Source organism: Artemia sp. Qi Xiang Cuo, chromosome 1 (assembly GCF_049724085.1).
Source record: "Artemia sp. Qi Xiang Cuo chromosome 1, ASM4972408v1, whole genome shotgun sequence".
NCBI classification, from domain to species: domain Eukaryota; kingdom Metazoa; phylum Arthropoda; class Branchiopoda; order Anostraca; family Artemiidae; genus Artemia; species Artemia sp. Qi Xiang Cuo.
Window position 1 is genome coordinate 100757937 of NC_142794.1, and position 17318 is coordinate 100775254.

Sequence of the window (17318 nt, forward strand, 5' to 3'; positions counted from 1 at the left end):
TTGTGGAGAATAACGTGGTAAAAGTCAATTTTCTTGATTTTCAAGCCAATATATTTTCTTTGTTATTCAAGCCAAAGGGAGGTAAGTTTCCTTTATAGAGGATTCGGACAAGGCGGTTCTAATGGTGTACTTTTTGTTTTGATCTGACTCTTTTTTTAGGAGTTGGGGGGTTTTATATTTCTTAACATTGGAGGTGATCGTCTCTTACTAGGTTGCTAGCTACCGCTGCAACTCGGATAAGTTTAGTGATTCTGGACTGAAAACTAAAATAATTGCAATTATGAGACAATAATATGGAGATATGTACTTTACGGGTTACAGGATACAATAATAAATTTGAACTGAGATGAAAAAAAAATTTCTTCCAGGAGACAAAAAGCAAAACTAATTTTAGAATTTTCATGTATTTTTGTTGTTTAAATTAAAAAATTACTATTACTGATTAGGCATCATAAATATTTTTGCAGTTTACATAATAATTTTAGCGATTAAGCCAAAAAAGAAAATTTTGGTTCCAGGAGTTTCGGTTACTATTGAGACAAGTAGCTATTATTACTATAGAGTTCATTACATGGACTGTTTTATTGCTTCAAAATTCAAATATCTTTGAAAAGACTGCAGTATGAAAATACATCAAAAATGCAATTTTTTTGACAAAATTGATTCTACTTTAAAAAGTATTTTATTTTTAAATACAAAAGTGACTAGATGTTGCAATTTCCTTTAAAATGAGCTATTATACAGCTCTCTATGATTTTCCAGTGCCCAGCTAGCTGAGCAGAAAGAAAAAGCGGAAAGAAAAAAATATCCCGTTTGTGGAGAATAACGTGGTAAAAGTCAATTTTCTTGATTTTCAAGCCAATATATTTTCTTTGTTATTCAAGCCAAAGGGAGGTAAGTTTCCTTTATAGAGGATTCGGACAAGGCGGTTCTAATGGTGTACTTTTTGTTTTGATCTGACTCTTTTTTTAGGAGTTGGGGGGTTTTATATTTCTTGACATTGGAGGTGATCGTCTCTTACTAGGTTGCTAGCTACCGCTGCAACCCGGATAATATGGAGATATGTACTTTACGGGTTACAAACCAAAAAAAGCTTGGTTCCAGGATACAATAATAAATTTGAACTGAGATGAAAAAAAAATTTCTTCCAGGAGACAAAAAGCAAAACTAATTTTAGAATTTTCATGTATTTTTGTTGTTTAAATTAAAAAATTACTATTACTGATTAGGTATCATAAATATTTTTGCAGTTTACATAATAATTTTAGCGATTAAGCCAAAAAAGAAAATTTTGGTTCCAGGAGTTTCGGTTACTATTGAGACAAGTAGCTATTATTACTATAGAGTTCATTACATGGACTGTTTTATTGCTTCAAAATTCAAATATCTTTGAAAAGACTGCAGTATGAAAATACATCAAAAATGCAATTTTTTTGACAAAATTGATTCTACTTTAAAAAGTATTTTATTTTTAAATACAAAAGTGACTAGATGTTGCAATTTCCTTTAAAATGAGCTATTATACAGCTCTCTATGATTTTCCAGTGCCCAGCTAGCTGAGCAGAAAAAAAGCGGAAAGAAAAAAATATCTCGTTTGTGGAGAATAACGTGGTAAAAGTCAATTTTCTTGATTTTCAAGCCAATATATTTTCTTTGTTATTCAAGCCAAAGGGCGGTAAGTTTCCTTTATAGAGGATTCGGACAAGGCGGTTCTAATGGTGTACTTTTTGTTTTGATCTGACTCTTTTTTAGGAGTTGGGGGGTTTTATATTTCTTGACATTGGAGGTGATCGTCTCTTACTAGGCTGCTAGCTACCGCTGCAACCCGGATTGCTAGCTACCGCTGCAACCCGGATTTTAACTGTATAATCTTCGAACATTTGAAACTTTTATAATTTATAATGATGTATAATATAAATACTGTAATCTTAACTATAGTGAAGTTGCCTATGCCAGTTAGTATAGGGAAGAGTTCGATCTGTATTATAATCACAAGACATCTTAGTAGCAATCCTTACGCGTGCTCGAGCTTTATTGCGTTTGGTGGCATTTTTATCTCTTTTAAATAAACTTTTCTGATATTTCAGGATGTTAGCTTTATTTTTTGTGTAGTAAAGTTTTCTATTAGTAGAAATTTGGATTGTTCTATTTTGATATTGTTTTTGGTTATTCTTTCTTTTTTTCCACTCGCGTGAGATCATATTTTTTCAAGGTTTAAAATTATTAAGCACACAAAATCCCGTGTCGAGTATCTAAAACCTAGCATAAAACAAAACTAATTTTAAAATTTTCAGGTATTTATCTTGTTTGAATTACAAAATTAGTATTATTGGTTAGACACCATAAATATTTTTGCAGTTTACATAATAAGTTTAGTGATTCTGGACTGAAAACTAAAATAATTGCAATTATGAGACAATAATATGGAGATATGTACTTTACGGGTTACAAACCAAAAAAAAGCTTGGTTCCAGGATACAATAATAAATTTGAACTGAGATGAAAAAAAAATTTCTTCCAGGAGACAAAAAGCAAAACTAATTTTAGAATTTTCATGTATTTTTGTTGTTTAAATTAAAAAATTACTATTACTGATTAGGTATCATAAATATTTTTGCAGTTTACATAATAATTTTAGCGATTAAGCCAAAAAAGAAAATTTTGGTTCCAGGAGTTTTGGTTACTATTGAGACAAGTAGCTATTATTACTATAGAGTTCATTACATGGACTGTTTTATTGCTTCAAAATTCAAATATCTTTGAAAAGACTGCAGTATGAAAATACATCAAAAATGCAATTTTTTTGACAAAATTGATTCTACTTTAAAAAGTATTTTATTTTTAAATACAAAAGTGACTAGATGTTGCAATTTCCTTTAAAATGAGCTATTATACAGCTCTCTATGATTTTCCAGTGCCCAGCTAGCTGAGCAGAAAAAAAAGCGGAAAGAAAAAAATATCTCGTTTGTGGAGAATAACGTGGTAAAAGTCAATTTTCTTGATTTTCAAGCCAATATATTTTCTTTGTTATTCAAGCCAAAGGGCGGTAAGTTTCCTTTATAGAGGATTCGGACAAGGCGGTTCTAATGGTGTACTTTTTGTTTTGATCTGACTCTTTTTTTAGGAGTTGGGGGGTTTTATATTTCTTGACATTAGAGGTGATCGTCTCTTACTAGGTTGCTAGCTACCGCTGCAACCCGGAAAACAAAATATCCCGTTTAGGCAGAATGTTGTAGTAGCTGGCACTTTTCTTGATTTTCAAGCCAATATATTTCCCTTGCTGTTCAAGCCAAGGGACTGAAATTTTCCTATACAGGGGTTTCGGACAAGGCGGTTCTAATGGTGTACTTTTGAATTTGATCTGACTCCTTTTAGGAACTATGGGTTTTTATATTTCTTAACATTGGACGTGATCGTCTCTTACTAGGTTGCTAGCTACCGCTGCAACCCGGATATGTAAACTTGTTAAAAGACAAGTGTGTTGCATCATCATCCTTATGATGATTTATTAAAATATTTCATGCTCATTAAGATTATTCTAACAACCCAGATAATAAACTGATTACAAACAGGAAAAAGCCTATGGCTTTTTCTTCTTTGAAATAGTAAGAGACGAACCTCAAACCATCAAGTAGCTAACAAATTCCAATGTATGCAATTGTTTGTTATTCCAATGATCGTCTTTTAATGTAACTATACAGGGGTTTCAGACAAGGCAGTTCTAATGGTGTACTTTTTGTTTTGATCTGACTCCTTTTTTAGGAGCTATGGGTTTTTTATATTTCTTAACATTGGACGTGATCGTTTCTTACTAGGTTGCTAGCTACCGCTGCAACACGGATTTTTAGGAGCTATGGGTTTTTATATTTCTTAACATTGGACGTGATCGTCTCTTACTAGGTTGCTAGCTACCGCTGCAACCTGAATATAAGTGAGAGTTCCTCTTTTCTATTATAATACGGTGCAACCCGGATCTTCAGTTACTACTGGCTACAGATCGGTCTTTACTGTAATGGTTTGAATTAAAAAATGGAAATTATTGTTCAGACACCGTAAATATTTTTGCACTTTGCAGCTAAATAAAATTATATTTTTTTTTAATTTTCAGGAATTATTCTAGTTTCAGTTGACAAATAAGATTTTTTTCTTCAAGGAATCGAGCAGCTAACTAAGTTTAATATATACAATGGTATGTTCTTCGAATGATCTCTTTTAATTAGGTTCCTAGCTACCGCTGCAAACCGGAACTATTAAAAAATATTTTATCTTTAATCACAGAAGGAACTAGATGTAGCAAGTTTTACTATTGAGACGAGTCGCGTTTTCTAAAAAACATGTAGTTCGTTATCACGAACTGTTTGCTTTGATGTATCTATTGGTACCAAAATTTGGTTCTTTAGAGTTTCGGTTACTATTGAGATTTAGGCAATCAAAATTTTGTTCTTTAGAGTGTTGGTTACTATTGAGACAAGTAGCTATTATTACTATAGATTTCATTACCTTGAACTGTTTGATTGCTTCATAATTCAAATATCTTTGAAAAGACTGCAGTATGAAAATACATCAAAAATGCATTTTTTTGACAAAATTGATTCTACTTTAAAAAGTATTTAATTTTTAATTACAAAAGTGACTAGATGTTGCAATTTCCTTTAAAATGAGCTATTATACAGCTCTCTATGATTTTCCAGTGCCCAGCTAGTGGAGGAGAAAAATCAAGCGGAAAGAAAAAATATCCCGTTTAGGCAGAATGTTGTAGTAGCTGCCATTTTTCTTGATTTTCAAGCCAATATATTTTCTTTGTTATTGAAGCAAAGGGACAGAAAGTTAACTATAGGGAAGTTTCAGACAAGGTGGTTCTAATGGTGTAATTTTTGTTTTCATCTGACTCTTTTCTTAGGAGTTAGGGGTTTTTATATTTCTTAAAATTGGACGTGATCGTCTCTTACTAGGTTGCTATCTACCGCTGCAACCCGGATCTTTACTATAATTACTATAGGTTATAGCTCGTTATTTAATGCAATACTTGTCGAAAGATGAACGTGTATAAATATTGCATTCACTTATTACGTCACATATGGTTATATTTTAATGTATTATTACAAACAGGAAAAAGCCTACGGCTTTTTCTTTTTTGGAATAGTAAGAGACGAACCTCAAAGAATCAGGCAGCTAACTCAGTCCAATATAAGCAATGGTTTGTTCTTCTAATGATCATCTTTTAATTTGGCGTTACTTACTAGGTTGCTAGCTACCACTGCAACCCGGATTATGTAATTAATAGGTTGCCAGCTACCGCTGCAACCTAGATATTCTTATTTCTGCTACTATGGGCTAAGGTTAGTTCTTTACTGTAAATTTACATAATAATTTTAGCGATTAAGCCAAAAAAGAAAATTTTGGTTCCAGGAGTTTCGGTTACTATTGAGACAAGTAGCTATTATTACTATAGAGTTCATTACATGGACTGTTTTATTGCTTCAAAATTCAAATATCTTTGAAAAGACTGCAGTATGAAAATACATCAAAAATGCAATTTTTTTGACAAAATTGATTCTACTTTAAAAAGTATTTTATTTTTAAATACAAAAGTGACTAGATGTTGCAATTTCCTTTAAAATGAGCTATTATACAGCTCTCTATGATTTTCCAGTGCCCAGCTAGCTGAGCAGAAAAAAAAAGCGGAAAGAAAAAATATCTCGTTTGGGGAGAATAACGTGGTAAAAGTCAATTTTCTTGATTTTCAAGACAATATATTTTCTTTGTTATTCAAGCCAAAGGGCGGTAAGTTTCATTTATAGAGGATTCGGACAAGGCGGTTCTAATGGTGTACTTTTTGTTTTGATCTGACTCTTTTTTTAGGAGTTGGGGGGTTTTATATTTCTTGACATTGGAGGTGATCGTCTCTTACTAGGTTGCTAGCTACCGCTGCAACCCGGAAAAAATTTATTCTCTTTTAGAAATAATTTATTTTAGTTACTATAGATTTTTAACCCAATTAATTTCCTTTAAAATGAGCTATTGAACAACCCTCTACGATGTTCCAGTGCCAAGTTATCTCTGGATACAAAAGAAAAAAAAAAAAAAAAAAGAAAAAAATATCCCGTTTGGGGAGAATAACGTGGTTAAAGTCAATTTTCTTGATTTTCAAGCCAATATATTTCCCTTGCTGTTCAAGCCAAGGGACAGAAAGTTTTCTATACAGGGGTTTTCGGACAAGGCGGTTCTAATGGTGTACTTTTTGTTTTGATCTGACTCCTTTTTTAGGAGCTATGGATTTTTATATTTCTTAACTTTGGACGTGATCGTCTCTTACTAGGTTGCTAGCTACCGCTGCAACCCGGACTAGATGTTGCAATTTCCTTTAAAATGAGCTATTATACAGCTCTCTATGATTTTCCAGTGCCCAGCTAGCTGAGAAGAAAAATCAAGCGGAAAGAAAAAAATATCCCGTTTGTGGAGAATAACGTGGTAAAAGTCAATTTTCTTGAATTTCAAGCCAATATATTTTCTTTGTTATTCAAGCCAAAGGGCGGTAAGTTTCCTTAATAGGGGTTTCGGACAAGGTGGTTCTAATAGTATACTTTTTGTTTTGAGCTGACTCTTTTTTAGGAGTTAGGGGTTTTATATTTCTTTACATTGGAGGTGATCGTCTTTACTAGGTTGCTAGCTACCGCTGCAACCCGGATTTCTTGATTTTCAAGCCAATATATTTCCCTTGCTGTTCAAGCCAAGGGACAGAAAGTTTCCTATAAAGGGATTATGGAAAAGGCGGTTCTAATGGTATACTTTTTGTTTTGATCTGACTCGTTTTTTAGGAACTATGGTTTTTTATATTCCTTAACATTTGACGTGATCGTCTCTTACTAGGTTGCTAGCTACCGCTGCAACCCGGATTGTAGTTCAATTACTATAGGCTATAGTTGGTTCTTTACTATAATTTTGACACGACTCTTTTTTTAGGAGTTAGGGGTTTTTATATTTCTTAACATTGGACGTGATCGTCTCTTACTAGGTTGCTAGCTACTGCTGCAACCCGGACTAAATAAGTCTAATTATTAAGTATAGTTAAGTTGCCTATACATGTTAATATAGGCAAGAGTTCGTTCTTTATTATAACTTCAAAAACGCATAAAAAAGTTGTTCATATTTATTTTTATATATTTTTTTATATTCAATTTTGTTTTATTCATTTTATATTCGTTTTATGAATCTGAAAAACATTTTGGGGGAGGGGGGTTCAAAGCCACTAAACCCTTTGGATACGTCCTTGAATGTAATTAATCTAATTTAAATGATCCAATGAACAACTTTCTACGATGTTCCAGTGCTAAGCTATCTATGGAATATAAAGTTTAAAATACAACCTTACCACGAACTGTTTGATTGCTTCAAAAATCAAATGTCTTTGAAAAGACAGCAGTATAGAAAGACATCAAAAATACAGTTTTTAGTGGAAAAATTTATCCTGCTTTAAAATAATTTGTTTTAGTTACTAAAGGTTTTTAACCCAATTAATTTCCTTTAAAATGAGCCATTGAACAACTTTCTACGATGTTCCAGTGCCAAGCTATCTCTGAAAACAAAAGAAAGAAAGAAAAAAATATCCCGTTTAGGCAGAATGTTGTAGTAGCTGCCACTTTTCTTGATTTTCAAGCCAATATATTTCCCTTGCTGTTCAAGCCAAATGATAGAAAGTTTCCTACATAGGGGTTTTGGACAAGGCGGTTCTAATAGTGTACTTTTTGTTTTGATCTGATTGCTTTTTTAGGAGCTATGGTTTTTTTATTTCTTAACATTGGACGTGATCGTCTCTTACTAGGTTGCTAGCTACCGCTGCAACCCGGATATGTAACCACCCATGGAACCACCATATTTCAGTTAGTATGGGCGAGACATCGTTCTTTACTGTACTAGGTTGCTAGCTACCGCTGCAACCCGGATCATAGTCCTAATCAGGGTAAGGAGAACTCATTTTATTACCGATTCAGAGCCACGATATCACAAGTTTACTTCTATTTTTCAACCAGTTAATATGTAACGATACCAGACCTAGTGGTTAATTATTTGAATATGGATAATAACCGCTTACTAACGAAGATGCGCTCATTTTCACTCTTTCACTTACACGATTAGTAAGATCAATCCTATCCGTATTGTGCCCACATCGTTCTTTACTCAGGCAGTGCCAGCGCGCTGTCTCTGATAATAAACTGATTACACACAGGAAAAAGCCTACGGCTTTTTCTTCTTTGAAATAGTAAGAGACAAGTCTCAAGCAATCAAGTAACTAGCTAATTCCAATGTATGCAATTGTTTGATATTCCAATGATCGTCTTTTATTGTAAAACAGAAAACAAAGTCGCTTCCATCTCTCCATCACGGGAATGAAGCCTGTCTATAAATTGACGAGCATTTTGATTTGGTTTCACAGTCCGCAACATATGACCAACGCTATTACACATGTAAGAGAATTCTTGCAATTGGAAGCTGTGAAAAAGAAACTGTTTGTCAAGACGAAACTTAGTATGTCTGCTAAGAAGCCTTGATTTAAAATATTCTGCATTCCTAATCTGAAATGGTCTTGCCTTGTCACGCAAGCCATATTTGCCTTTTCGGGAAAAGATTTGGAAACACTTTTAGATCAAGTTCTTCCTGAAATAAGTCTTCGCTCTCACCTTTTAGTTTCTTGATTTGAAATTGGTCAGTACCAAGATCTTTCATTTGCTTAAAATCTTCAATGAAGTCTTTTGGAACCGCTGAATTGAGAGGCTGGACAGAAAAATGTTCAACCAATGTAGATTTTGCACTTTCTGTCAGTTTCTGAAGGATTGCAGCTTCCGGTATTTCAGGTAAATTATCAATACCAACCGCTTTTTCAGCAAGACGGGCTTCAAGTATTTTTTAAATCTTCTAGGGTGTATGCATGTATTGTTTTATAGAGACTGTTGTTCTCTCTTAACCACAACAGTGCTTCATGGACTTTTCTCAGATCTATTAGTGCAGTCCAAACATTCTTGTTGTAAGTAGGCTGACCATTGACAATGACTACAAAACTATCAATGTTAAGAAGTTTTTCAGGCTGAATATCTGCATTTGCTTGCACATCAACAGGTAGATATACTATTCTCCCCTTAAGAGCGTCAACAAGTTCTGTTCTAGGTCTCTTCAATGCAGTTACTTGCCCTAATCTGACGATCGTAAGACAAGGCATTACAAATCGAATCATTGCCATTTCAAAATTATTTAAACACTTTATACATTCCGGTGTACAGTCTATATGAAGGTTATTTAATACTGATCGGACATTCTCCTGACTTTTCAACATTTTCCCAGCACAGTAATCACAGACAAAGAATGAATCTATGACATCCTCTTTCCAACCTGTACATTGAATTAGTTCTTCTCTGTCATCTTTGGGTATGTCCTGTTGTAGGTGTTCTAAAATCGTGGCCATCATTACATCAAAACCTTTCTTATTTGAAAGGGATCTTAGACTCTTCAATTGGTATTTTGTCTTTATCTGCTCACAACTGTCACAATGCATTGTGGGGTATACATCCCTAATGTTAGCTACCTTATCAAGGCTCTCACCAAATAATTTTATTATTGTATTTTCATCCACAGAAACTCTAATATTGCCATCACCGTAAATGAAGTCTTGACTATTATTACGACAGAGTCTACTTGACACTTCTTCTATGTGATGACTTAGTTCCTTGTACGAGCCCTCGACTTTTAGTAGATTAATATGTTGTATAATCTTACATTTTGATACTGCCTTATATACGCTATTAATGAAACAGTTCAAGACAGGAAAATGTGGAGCTAGTGCCCTTAGAGAACGCAAATAGCTCTGACATCCCTCATTTGGGCTACAGTATAACGAATGCCCATGCTTTCTTGTGTCCCTGTAATTGATTTCACAATAATCCAAGCCGCCAAGGTAGAAATTAACCACTTTGTCAGTTGAAAATTTTAATGCTATATTGTTTTCAAGGATATCAAAAGAATTTGACATAATTCAATATCCGTCGGATAGAGCTTGCAGATATCAGGGTGACATTGCCAAGTAACCTGCTGCCCAATTTTTGGTTTTGAATTTTTACTCAGATTGTTATAGGTGACTTCAGCCATCATAATTTCCTTGTCAGATCTAGTTTTAGAGCATTTTTCAATAGTTGTCTCGTACTTTTCAGGACAGTGTGTTCTACTACACAGAGAATTTTTTGCCAAATATTCAGTAGAACTAAACGAACTGTTTAAAACACAGTTAGAAATGCTTTTTTCTTGAGTCGGTGTTCCAGGAATTTGTTCTAAATCATTAGTCTTACAAACACATTAACTAATAACCCTAACAGGCTCGTTTTCGCCATAATTGAAAAACATTGCTCTTCCTTCGCTGTTGATAGGTATGCTTGTATATATATTTTTATTGCTGCTACATAAACTGCAATTGCTCCTTCCAAAATTAATATACGAATTTTCTAAGAAGTACGCCTCCGTATATTCACTGTGTTGTCGAACATTTTCCATTGCATCTATAAACTGTTCCGCAGTTGCCAATCCATACCTTGGAAGCTTTTCGTTAAACTGACAACATTTCTTTTGGATATTGCCATGAAGCTTTGCCAAAGCATTTCTAGCCGACTTTTCAACAGCATCCGCTCTTTCAAAGAGAATTTTAATCTGTAATTTCGAATACTTTTTCGTGATCCCGATAAAACATGCGTAAAATGTTTCTCAATTTACAAAGATCAGCCTGCATTTTTGCCATCTTCTTGTATTTCTGAATGTAATTTTTCCCTTTGTCCTTATGCGTTCTTCGGTACAACCTCGCAGAGAATTTAATTTTTTCATTATAGCTTTTGTCACCCCAGTATCTACCCATTATTCTGGTAGCAACTTTTTTCTTATGTTTGTTTCGGTAATCTATATCGTTATCATACCGTTCCTTGCTCTTTTGTTTCGCTGTCTCAATTTTCCCTTCTCGATACCCCTTCTCGATACCAGGATGTTAGCTTTATTTTTTGTGTAGTAAAGTTTTCTATTAGTAGAAATTTGGATTGTTCTATTTTGATATTGTTTTTGGTTATTCTTTCTTTTTTTCCACTCGCGTGAGACCATATTTTTTCAAGATTTAAAATTATTAAGCACACAAAATACCGTGTCGAGTATCTAAAACCTAGAATAAAACAAAAATAATTTTAAAATTTTAATTTATTTATATTTTTTTAATTAAAAAATTATTATTATTTGTTATAAAACATAAATATTTGTGCATTTTACATAATAAGTTTAGTGATTATGGACTGAAAACTAAAATAATTGCAATTATGAGACAATAATATGGAGATATGTACTTTACGGGTTACAGGATACAATAATAAATTTGAACTGAGATGAAAAAAAAATTTCTTCCAGGAGACAAAAAGCAAAACTAATTTTAGAATTTTCATGTATTTTTGTTGTTTAAATTAAAAAATTACTATTACTGATTAGGCATCATAAATATTTTTGCAGTTTACATAATAATTTTAGCGATTAAGCCAAAAAAGAAAATTTTGGTTCCAGGAGTTTCGGTTACTATTGAGACAAGTAGCTCTTATTACTATAGAGTTCATTACATGGACTGTTTTATTGCTTCAAAATTCAAATATCTTTGAAAAGACTGCAGTATGAAAATACATCAAAAATGCAATTTTTTTGACAAAATTGATTCTACTTTAAAAAGTATTTTATTTTTAAATACAAAAGTGACTAGATGTTGCAATTTCCTTTAAAATGAGCTATTATACAGCTCTCTATGATTTTCCAGTGCCCAGCTAGCTGAGCAGAAAGAAAAAGCGGAAAGAAAAAAATATCCCGTTTGTGGAGAATAACGTGGTAAAAGTCAATTTTCTTGATTTTCAAGCCAATATATTTTCTTTGTTATTCAAGCCAAAGGGAGGTAAGTTTCCTTTATAGAGGATTCGGACAAGGCGGTTCTAATGGTGTACTTTTTGTTTTGATCTGACTCTTTTTTTAGGAGTTGGGGGGTTTTATATTTCTTGACATTGGAGGTGATCGTCTCTTACTAGGTTGCTAGCTACCGCTGCAACCCGGATGACAGAAAGTTTCCTATACAGGGGTTTCGGACAAGTTGGTTCTAATGGTGCACTTTTTGTTTTGATCTGACTCCTTTTTTAGGAGCTATGGGTTTTTTATTTCTTAACATTGGATGTGATCGTCTCTTACTAGGTTGCTAGCTACCGCTGCAACCCGGATTGCTAGCTACCGCTGCAACCCGGATTTATTCATTTACATATATATATATATATATATATATATATATATATATATATATATATATATATATATATATATATATATATATATATATATATATATATATATATATATATATATATATATATATATATATATATATATATATATATATATATATATATATATATATATATATATATATATATATATATATATATATATATATATATATATATATATATATTGTAGGTTTGTTCGCATTGATTGTTTATTTAATTTCTGTTCGTTTTAAGTTTCATTTATACTTTAATAGCAAAATATTTGTTTTGGTTTTAAGCTTGGTTTTCATATTCAATCCAAGCATTACTTGCTTTAAGATCTATTTATTCATTTATATTATTACTTGTTATATGTTTTTTGCTATGCTTGTTTATTTAATTTTCGTTCGTTTTGTGTTTCTTTTATTCTTCAATAGTAATTTCCGGTCATTTTGAGTTTGAACTTGAAAGGGTATTCGTATTTCCTGAGCTTAAGTTTAAAATTCCCTTTATTTTTCTCTGGAAAACTGATTTTACGGAAAGTTTTTTTTAATCAATAATAATAAAACATTGGAGCCATATGGCCTTTACTATTCGGCTATCAATAAAATCATATCATTACTATATCATTAATTAGTATAGGTTTATTTAGTATAGGAAAGAGCTCGTTCTTTATTATAAAATATGATACCATACCCAATATAATATCATCTTATAAACTAAGTTTAGGTTTTTTGCAACTACATATAATAACTAGATATATCAATTGCCTTTAAAATGGATTATTAAACAGCTCTCTATGATGTTTCACTACCCCACTAACCGTGGAGGAAAAAAATCTGAGGTTTTTTTCCAGAAAACGGAAAATCGATCTTTCGACATTTTTTGGGCATTTCTTTCTTTTCAAGTTGAAATCTATCAGAAAATAAATAAATGGCCTATGTAGTTTTTACTCGGAGACCTGTGTAACCAAAAGAAACATTTGATCCATATATTGTATAAACACGAAGAGATGTGAATCAACATATTGCCTCGTCTATGATTGAATATTTAAAATTGTACAACATTATCGACCCCCCCCCAAATTAATAAAAGGCTATTTTTATTGGTTCAGCGTGGCAACAAGGTGAAAATTTAAGCATAGCTAAAAACATTTATAATTTTGTAATAGCCAAAAGAGAAATCGTGGAAAATCTCTTCTCTGCATAGCTTAAACATTATCATCCCCACTTCAGGAGGTTTCAGACACACTGTCTTAAAACCCTTTCAGTCTCTTTGGCTACATTTCTGCCCCCTCCCCTTGTCACTAGATATTTTCTGAACCCTCATGGGGAAGAATGAAACATTGGCGGGCGGAATACCTCTACTCTTAGATGGGATCATATGGATGGAAAATAATGCACCTAGATGAGCACTTTCATTCTTTTAAAAGGTCTTATAAAAGAGTTGAAATTCATAATGAATGGTAGGGCATTTAAAGAGGTTAAAGCCTTCTCAACTTTTTTTTCGTAGTTTGTTTTCTTAGATTTGATCAAACTGTCTTCGAACCCCAATAAAAAAAATAGAATGTGCATTCCTTTTTAAACTGTTTTATCCCAGTTTTACACCAAGGAATCTCAAGTGACACGAATCTCAAGATTCGTGTCGCTGTCATCACTGTCATAGTCTGGTCTACATCTCATGATGAATTCATCACATCTGAAACTACCCTCAGCGACAAATGCTCTATTAATGCCACCAAAACCGATGAATAACCAAAAAACTATTTGGCAGCCATCTAATACCTTGGGCCATAACCCATATTCTTCAACTATTTCGTCCAATCTTTTTTCACAGCTACAATTATGGATTTCTCTGGGATTTCTTGTATTGCATACTTTTTCGCTGCCAGCTGCTCTTCTACAACAAGATCTAGGTAGGCCCGTATAATTGTTATGGTTATATTCACCAAAATCTATTGGAAATCCTTTAAAATCACCTATCCCGCAGCATTCAAAAAACCCATGGAACTTGTCTAAAATAAAATTAACACCTTCACTACCATTGTGGTTTCTTACAAACACTTCTACCATTGGTCGAGCGATGACACCTGCATCGGCTTGCAGAAAAAATAACAAGACCGATACTAAGGCAAAGAAAATGCTCACGAATGAAAAAAAGTATAGCAGCACATTTATTTTTAGCCAGTAAATCAGCAAAAAAAAAGGATAAACAAAACTACACATGCGCTGATGATAGCCACCGATTTTGAAACTTCATCATCAATGTATATCCCTAAGCGATACGGGTTTATATACCAAGTTAGTGACAGCACTAAAACCCCAATAAAGACTAGAAGTGAGAAACAAAGACTATACTTTCCCAGCCCTGCCATTTTTTCAGCAAAACTTTCTTCTGATACACTAACAATAGTGCATATCAACGACAAGATAACAATGTAAATAGAAGAAATAGTTAAAAGTATGGAATCTTGCCGGGACCAAATCCAAAAGAACCAATTTGGGAAAAAATTGATAATAAACCACAACAAAGGGTTGTAATTCCTAGTATGGTAAGAACAGTGTAAACTACAGATAGTCGTTTGATACACATCTGTCTTCTTGTATTTCAAATAAAACTACGCAACGAGTCGAAACAAAACATAACGAACTGAAGCAAAAGGAAAACCAAACTAATTTTTAAATTTTCAGGCATTTTTCTGGTTTGAATTAAAAAATTAAAATTAATGCTCGGACACCATAATTATTTTTGAAGTTTGCAGTTAAATAAAATTATTTTATTTAAAAATTTCGGAAATGATTCTAGTTACAGTTGAAAAATCAGATTTTTGTTTAAACCTCCCAAAAATTACTGAATTTTACATACCTATGTCTACTTATAATGGTAAAAGTTTCTTATAATGGTAAAAGTTCTTTGAAAAATATTGATTTTATTTTAAATATTTTTTGTTAGTTAGAAAAGGCTGTAGATGTGACAAATTCCTGATATTAATATATGGTTATTAGTACACAATAGGTTTTAGATGATACGTCATGTCACTTATTACGTCATATATGGTTATTAGTAGATAATCGGTAAAATATTCGTTGTTTATTATAATGTTCTTGATTTTCAAGCCAATATATTTCCCTTGCCGGTCAAGCCAAATGACAGAAAGTTTCCTATACAGGGGTTTCGGACAAGGCGGTTCTAATGGTGTACTTTTTGTTTAGATCTGACTCCTTTTTTAGGAACTATGGGTTTTTACATTTCTTAACATTGGACGTGATCGTCTCTTACTAGGTTGCAAGCTACCACTGCAACCCGGATTAGAACTCTTTCTAATTGATTACAAACAGGAAAAAGCCTACGGCTTTTTCTTCTTTGAAATAGTAAGATACTAGCCTCAAACAATCAATTAGCTAACTAAATCAAATGTATGTATTGGGTTTTTATTCCAATGACCGTCTTTTGGTGGAAAATTTTAATATATTGACCTTAAATATAATAACTGTACTAGCCTATACTATAGTTAAGTGGCCTATAAAATTTAGTATAGGAAAGAAGTCGTTCTTTATTATAAAACTTACCACGAACTGTTTGATTGCTTCAAAAATCAAATGTCTTTGAAAAGACAGCAGTATGGAAAGACATCAAAAATACAGTTTTTAGTGGAAAAATTTATCCTGTTTTAAAATAATTTGTTTTAGTTACCAAAGGTTTTTAACCCAATTAATTTCCTTTAAAATGAGCCATTGAACAACTCTCTACGATTTGTCCAGTGCAAAGCTATCTCTGGAAAAGAAGAAAAAAAGAAAAAAATATCCCGTTTGTGGAGAATAACGTGGTTAAAGTCAATTATCTTGATTTTCAAGCCAATATATTTCCCTTGCTGTTCAAGCCAAAGGGCGGTAAGTTTCCTTTCAAGGGGTTTCGGACAAGGCGGTTCTAATGGTGTACTTTTTGTTTTGATCTGACTCCTGTTTTAGGAACTATGGGTTTTTACATTTCTTAACATTGGACGTGATCGTCTCTTTCTAGGTTGCTAGCTACCGCTTCAACCCGGATGCTAGATACCACTGCAACCCGGATGTAGCTACCCCTGGAGCCACCGTATATCAGTTACTATTGGCGAGAGATCGTTCTTTACTGTAAAATATAAAAACCCAGAGTTCCTAAAAAAGGAGTCAGATCAAATTCAAAAGTACACCATTAGAACCGCCTTGTCCGAAACCCCTGTATAGTAAACTTTCTGTCGCGTAGCTTGAACAGCAAGGGAAATATATTGGCTTGAAAATCAAGAAAAGTGGCAGCTACTACAACATTCTGCCTAAACGGGATATTTTTTTTATTTTTTTTTTTCTTTTGTATCCAGAGATAGCTTGGCACTGGAACATCGTAGAGGGTTTTTCAATAGCTCATTTTAAAGGAAATTAATTGGGTTAAAAACCTTTTGTAACTAAAATAATTTAAAGTAAAGAACGAACTCCAGCCCATAGTAAATAAAATCCGGGTTGCAGCAGTTGTTGCAGCGGTAGGTAGCAACCTAGTAAGAGACGATCACGTCCAATGTTAAGAAATATAAAAACCCATAGTTCCTAACAAGGGAGTCAGATCAAAATAAAAAGTACACCATTAGAACCGCCTTATCCGAAACCCCTGTATAGTAAACTTTCTGTCCCTTGGCTTGCACTGTAAGGAAAATATAATAAAGAACAACCTCTTGCCTATGCTATATTTTATTGGCCACTTAACTATAATATAGGTCAGTAAAGTCTTACATAAAGGATCGATATCAGTCAGGAGGATCCAATGTAGTACTAATTAATAGAAGTTTTATTTAGACTTTAAATCCGGGTTGCATCGGTAGCTAGCAACCTAGTAAGAGACGATCACGTCCAATGTTAAGAAATATAAAAACCCCTAACTCCTAAAAATCCGGGTTGCAGCGGTAGCTAGCAACCTAGTAAGAGACGATCACGTCCAATGTTAAGAAATATAAAAACCCATAGTTCCTAAAAAAGGAGTCAG

General features: G+C 33.0%; 1 protein-coding gene across 1 annotated transcript in view; it reads left to right on the plus strand.

The window, feature by feature from the left end:
• LOC148957000 (PEX5-related protein-like) overlaps positions 1-16555 on the plus strand; it is a 282607-nt gene extending 266052 nt beyond the window's left edge. The window contains exons 2-3 of the mRNA XM_089092765.1: positions 15539-15590; positions 16551-16555. Of these exons, the coding sequence (XP_088948891.1) occupies positions 15539-15590; positions 16551-16555 (57 nt within the window). The remainder of the gene's footprint in view (positions 1-15538; positions 15591-16550) is intronic.
• The last annotated feature ends 763 nt before the right edge of the window (positions 16556-17318 follow it).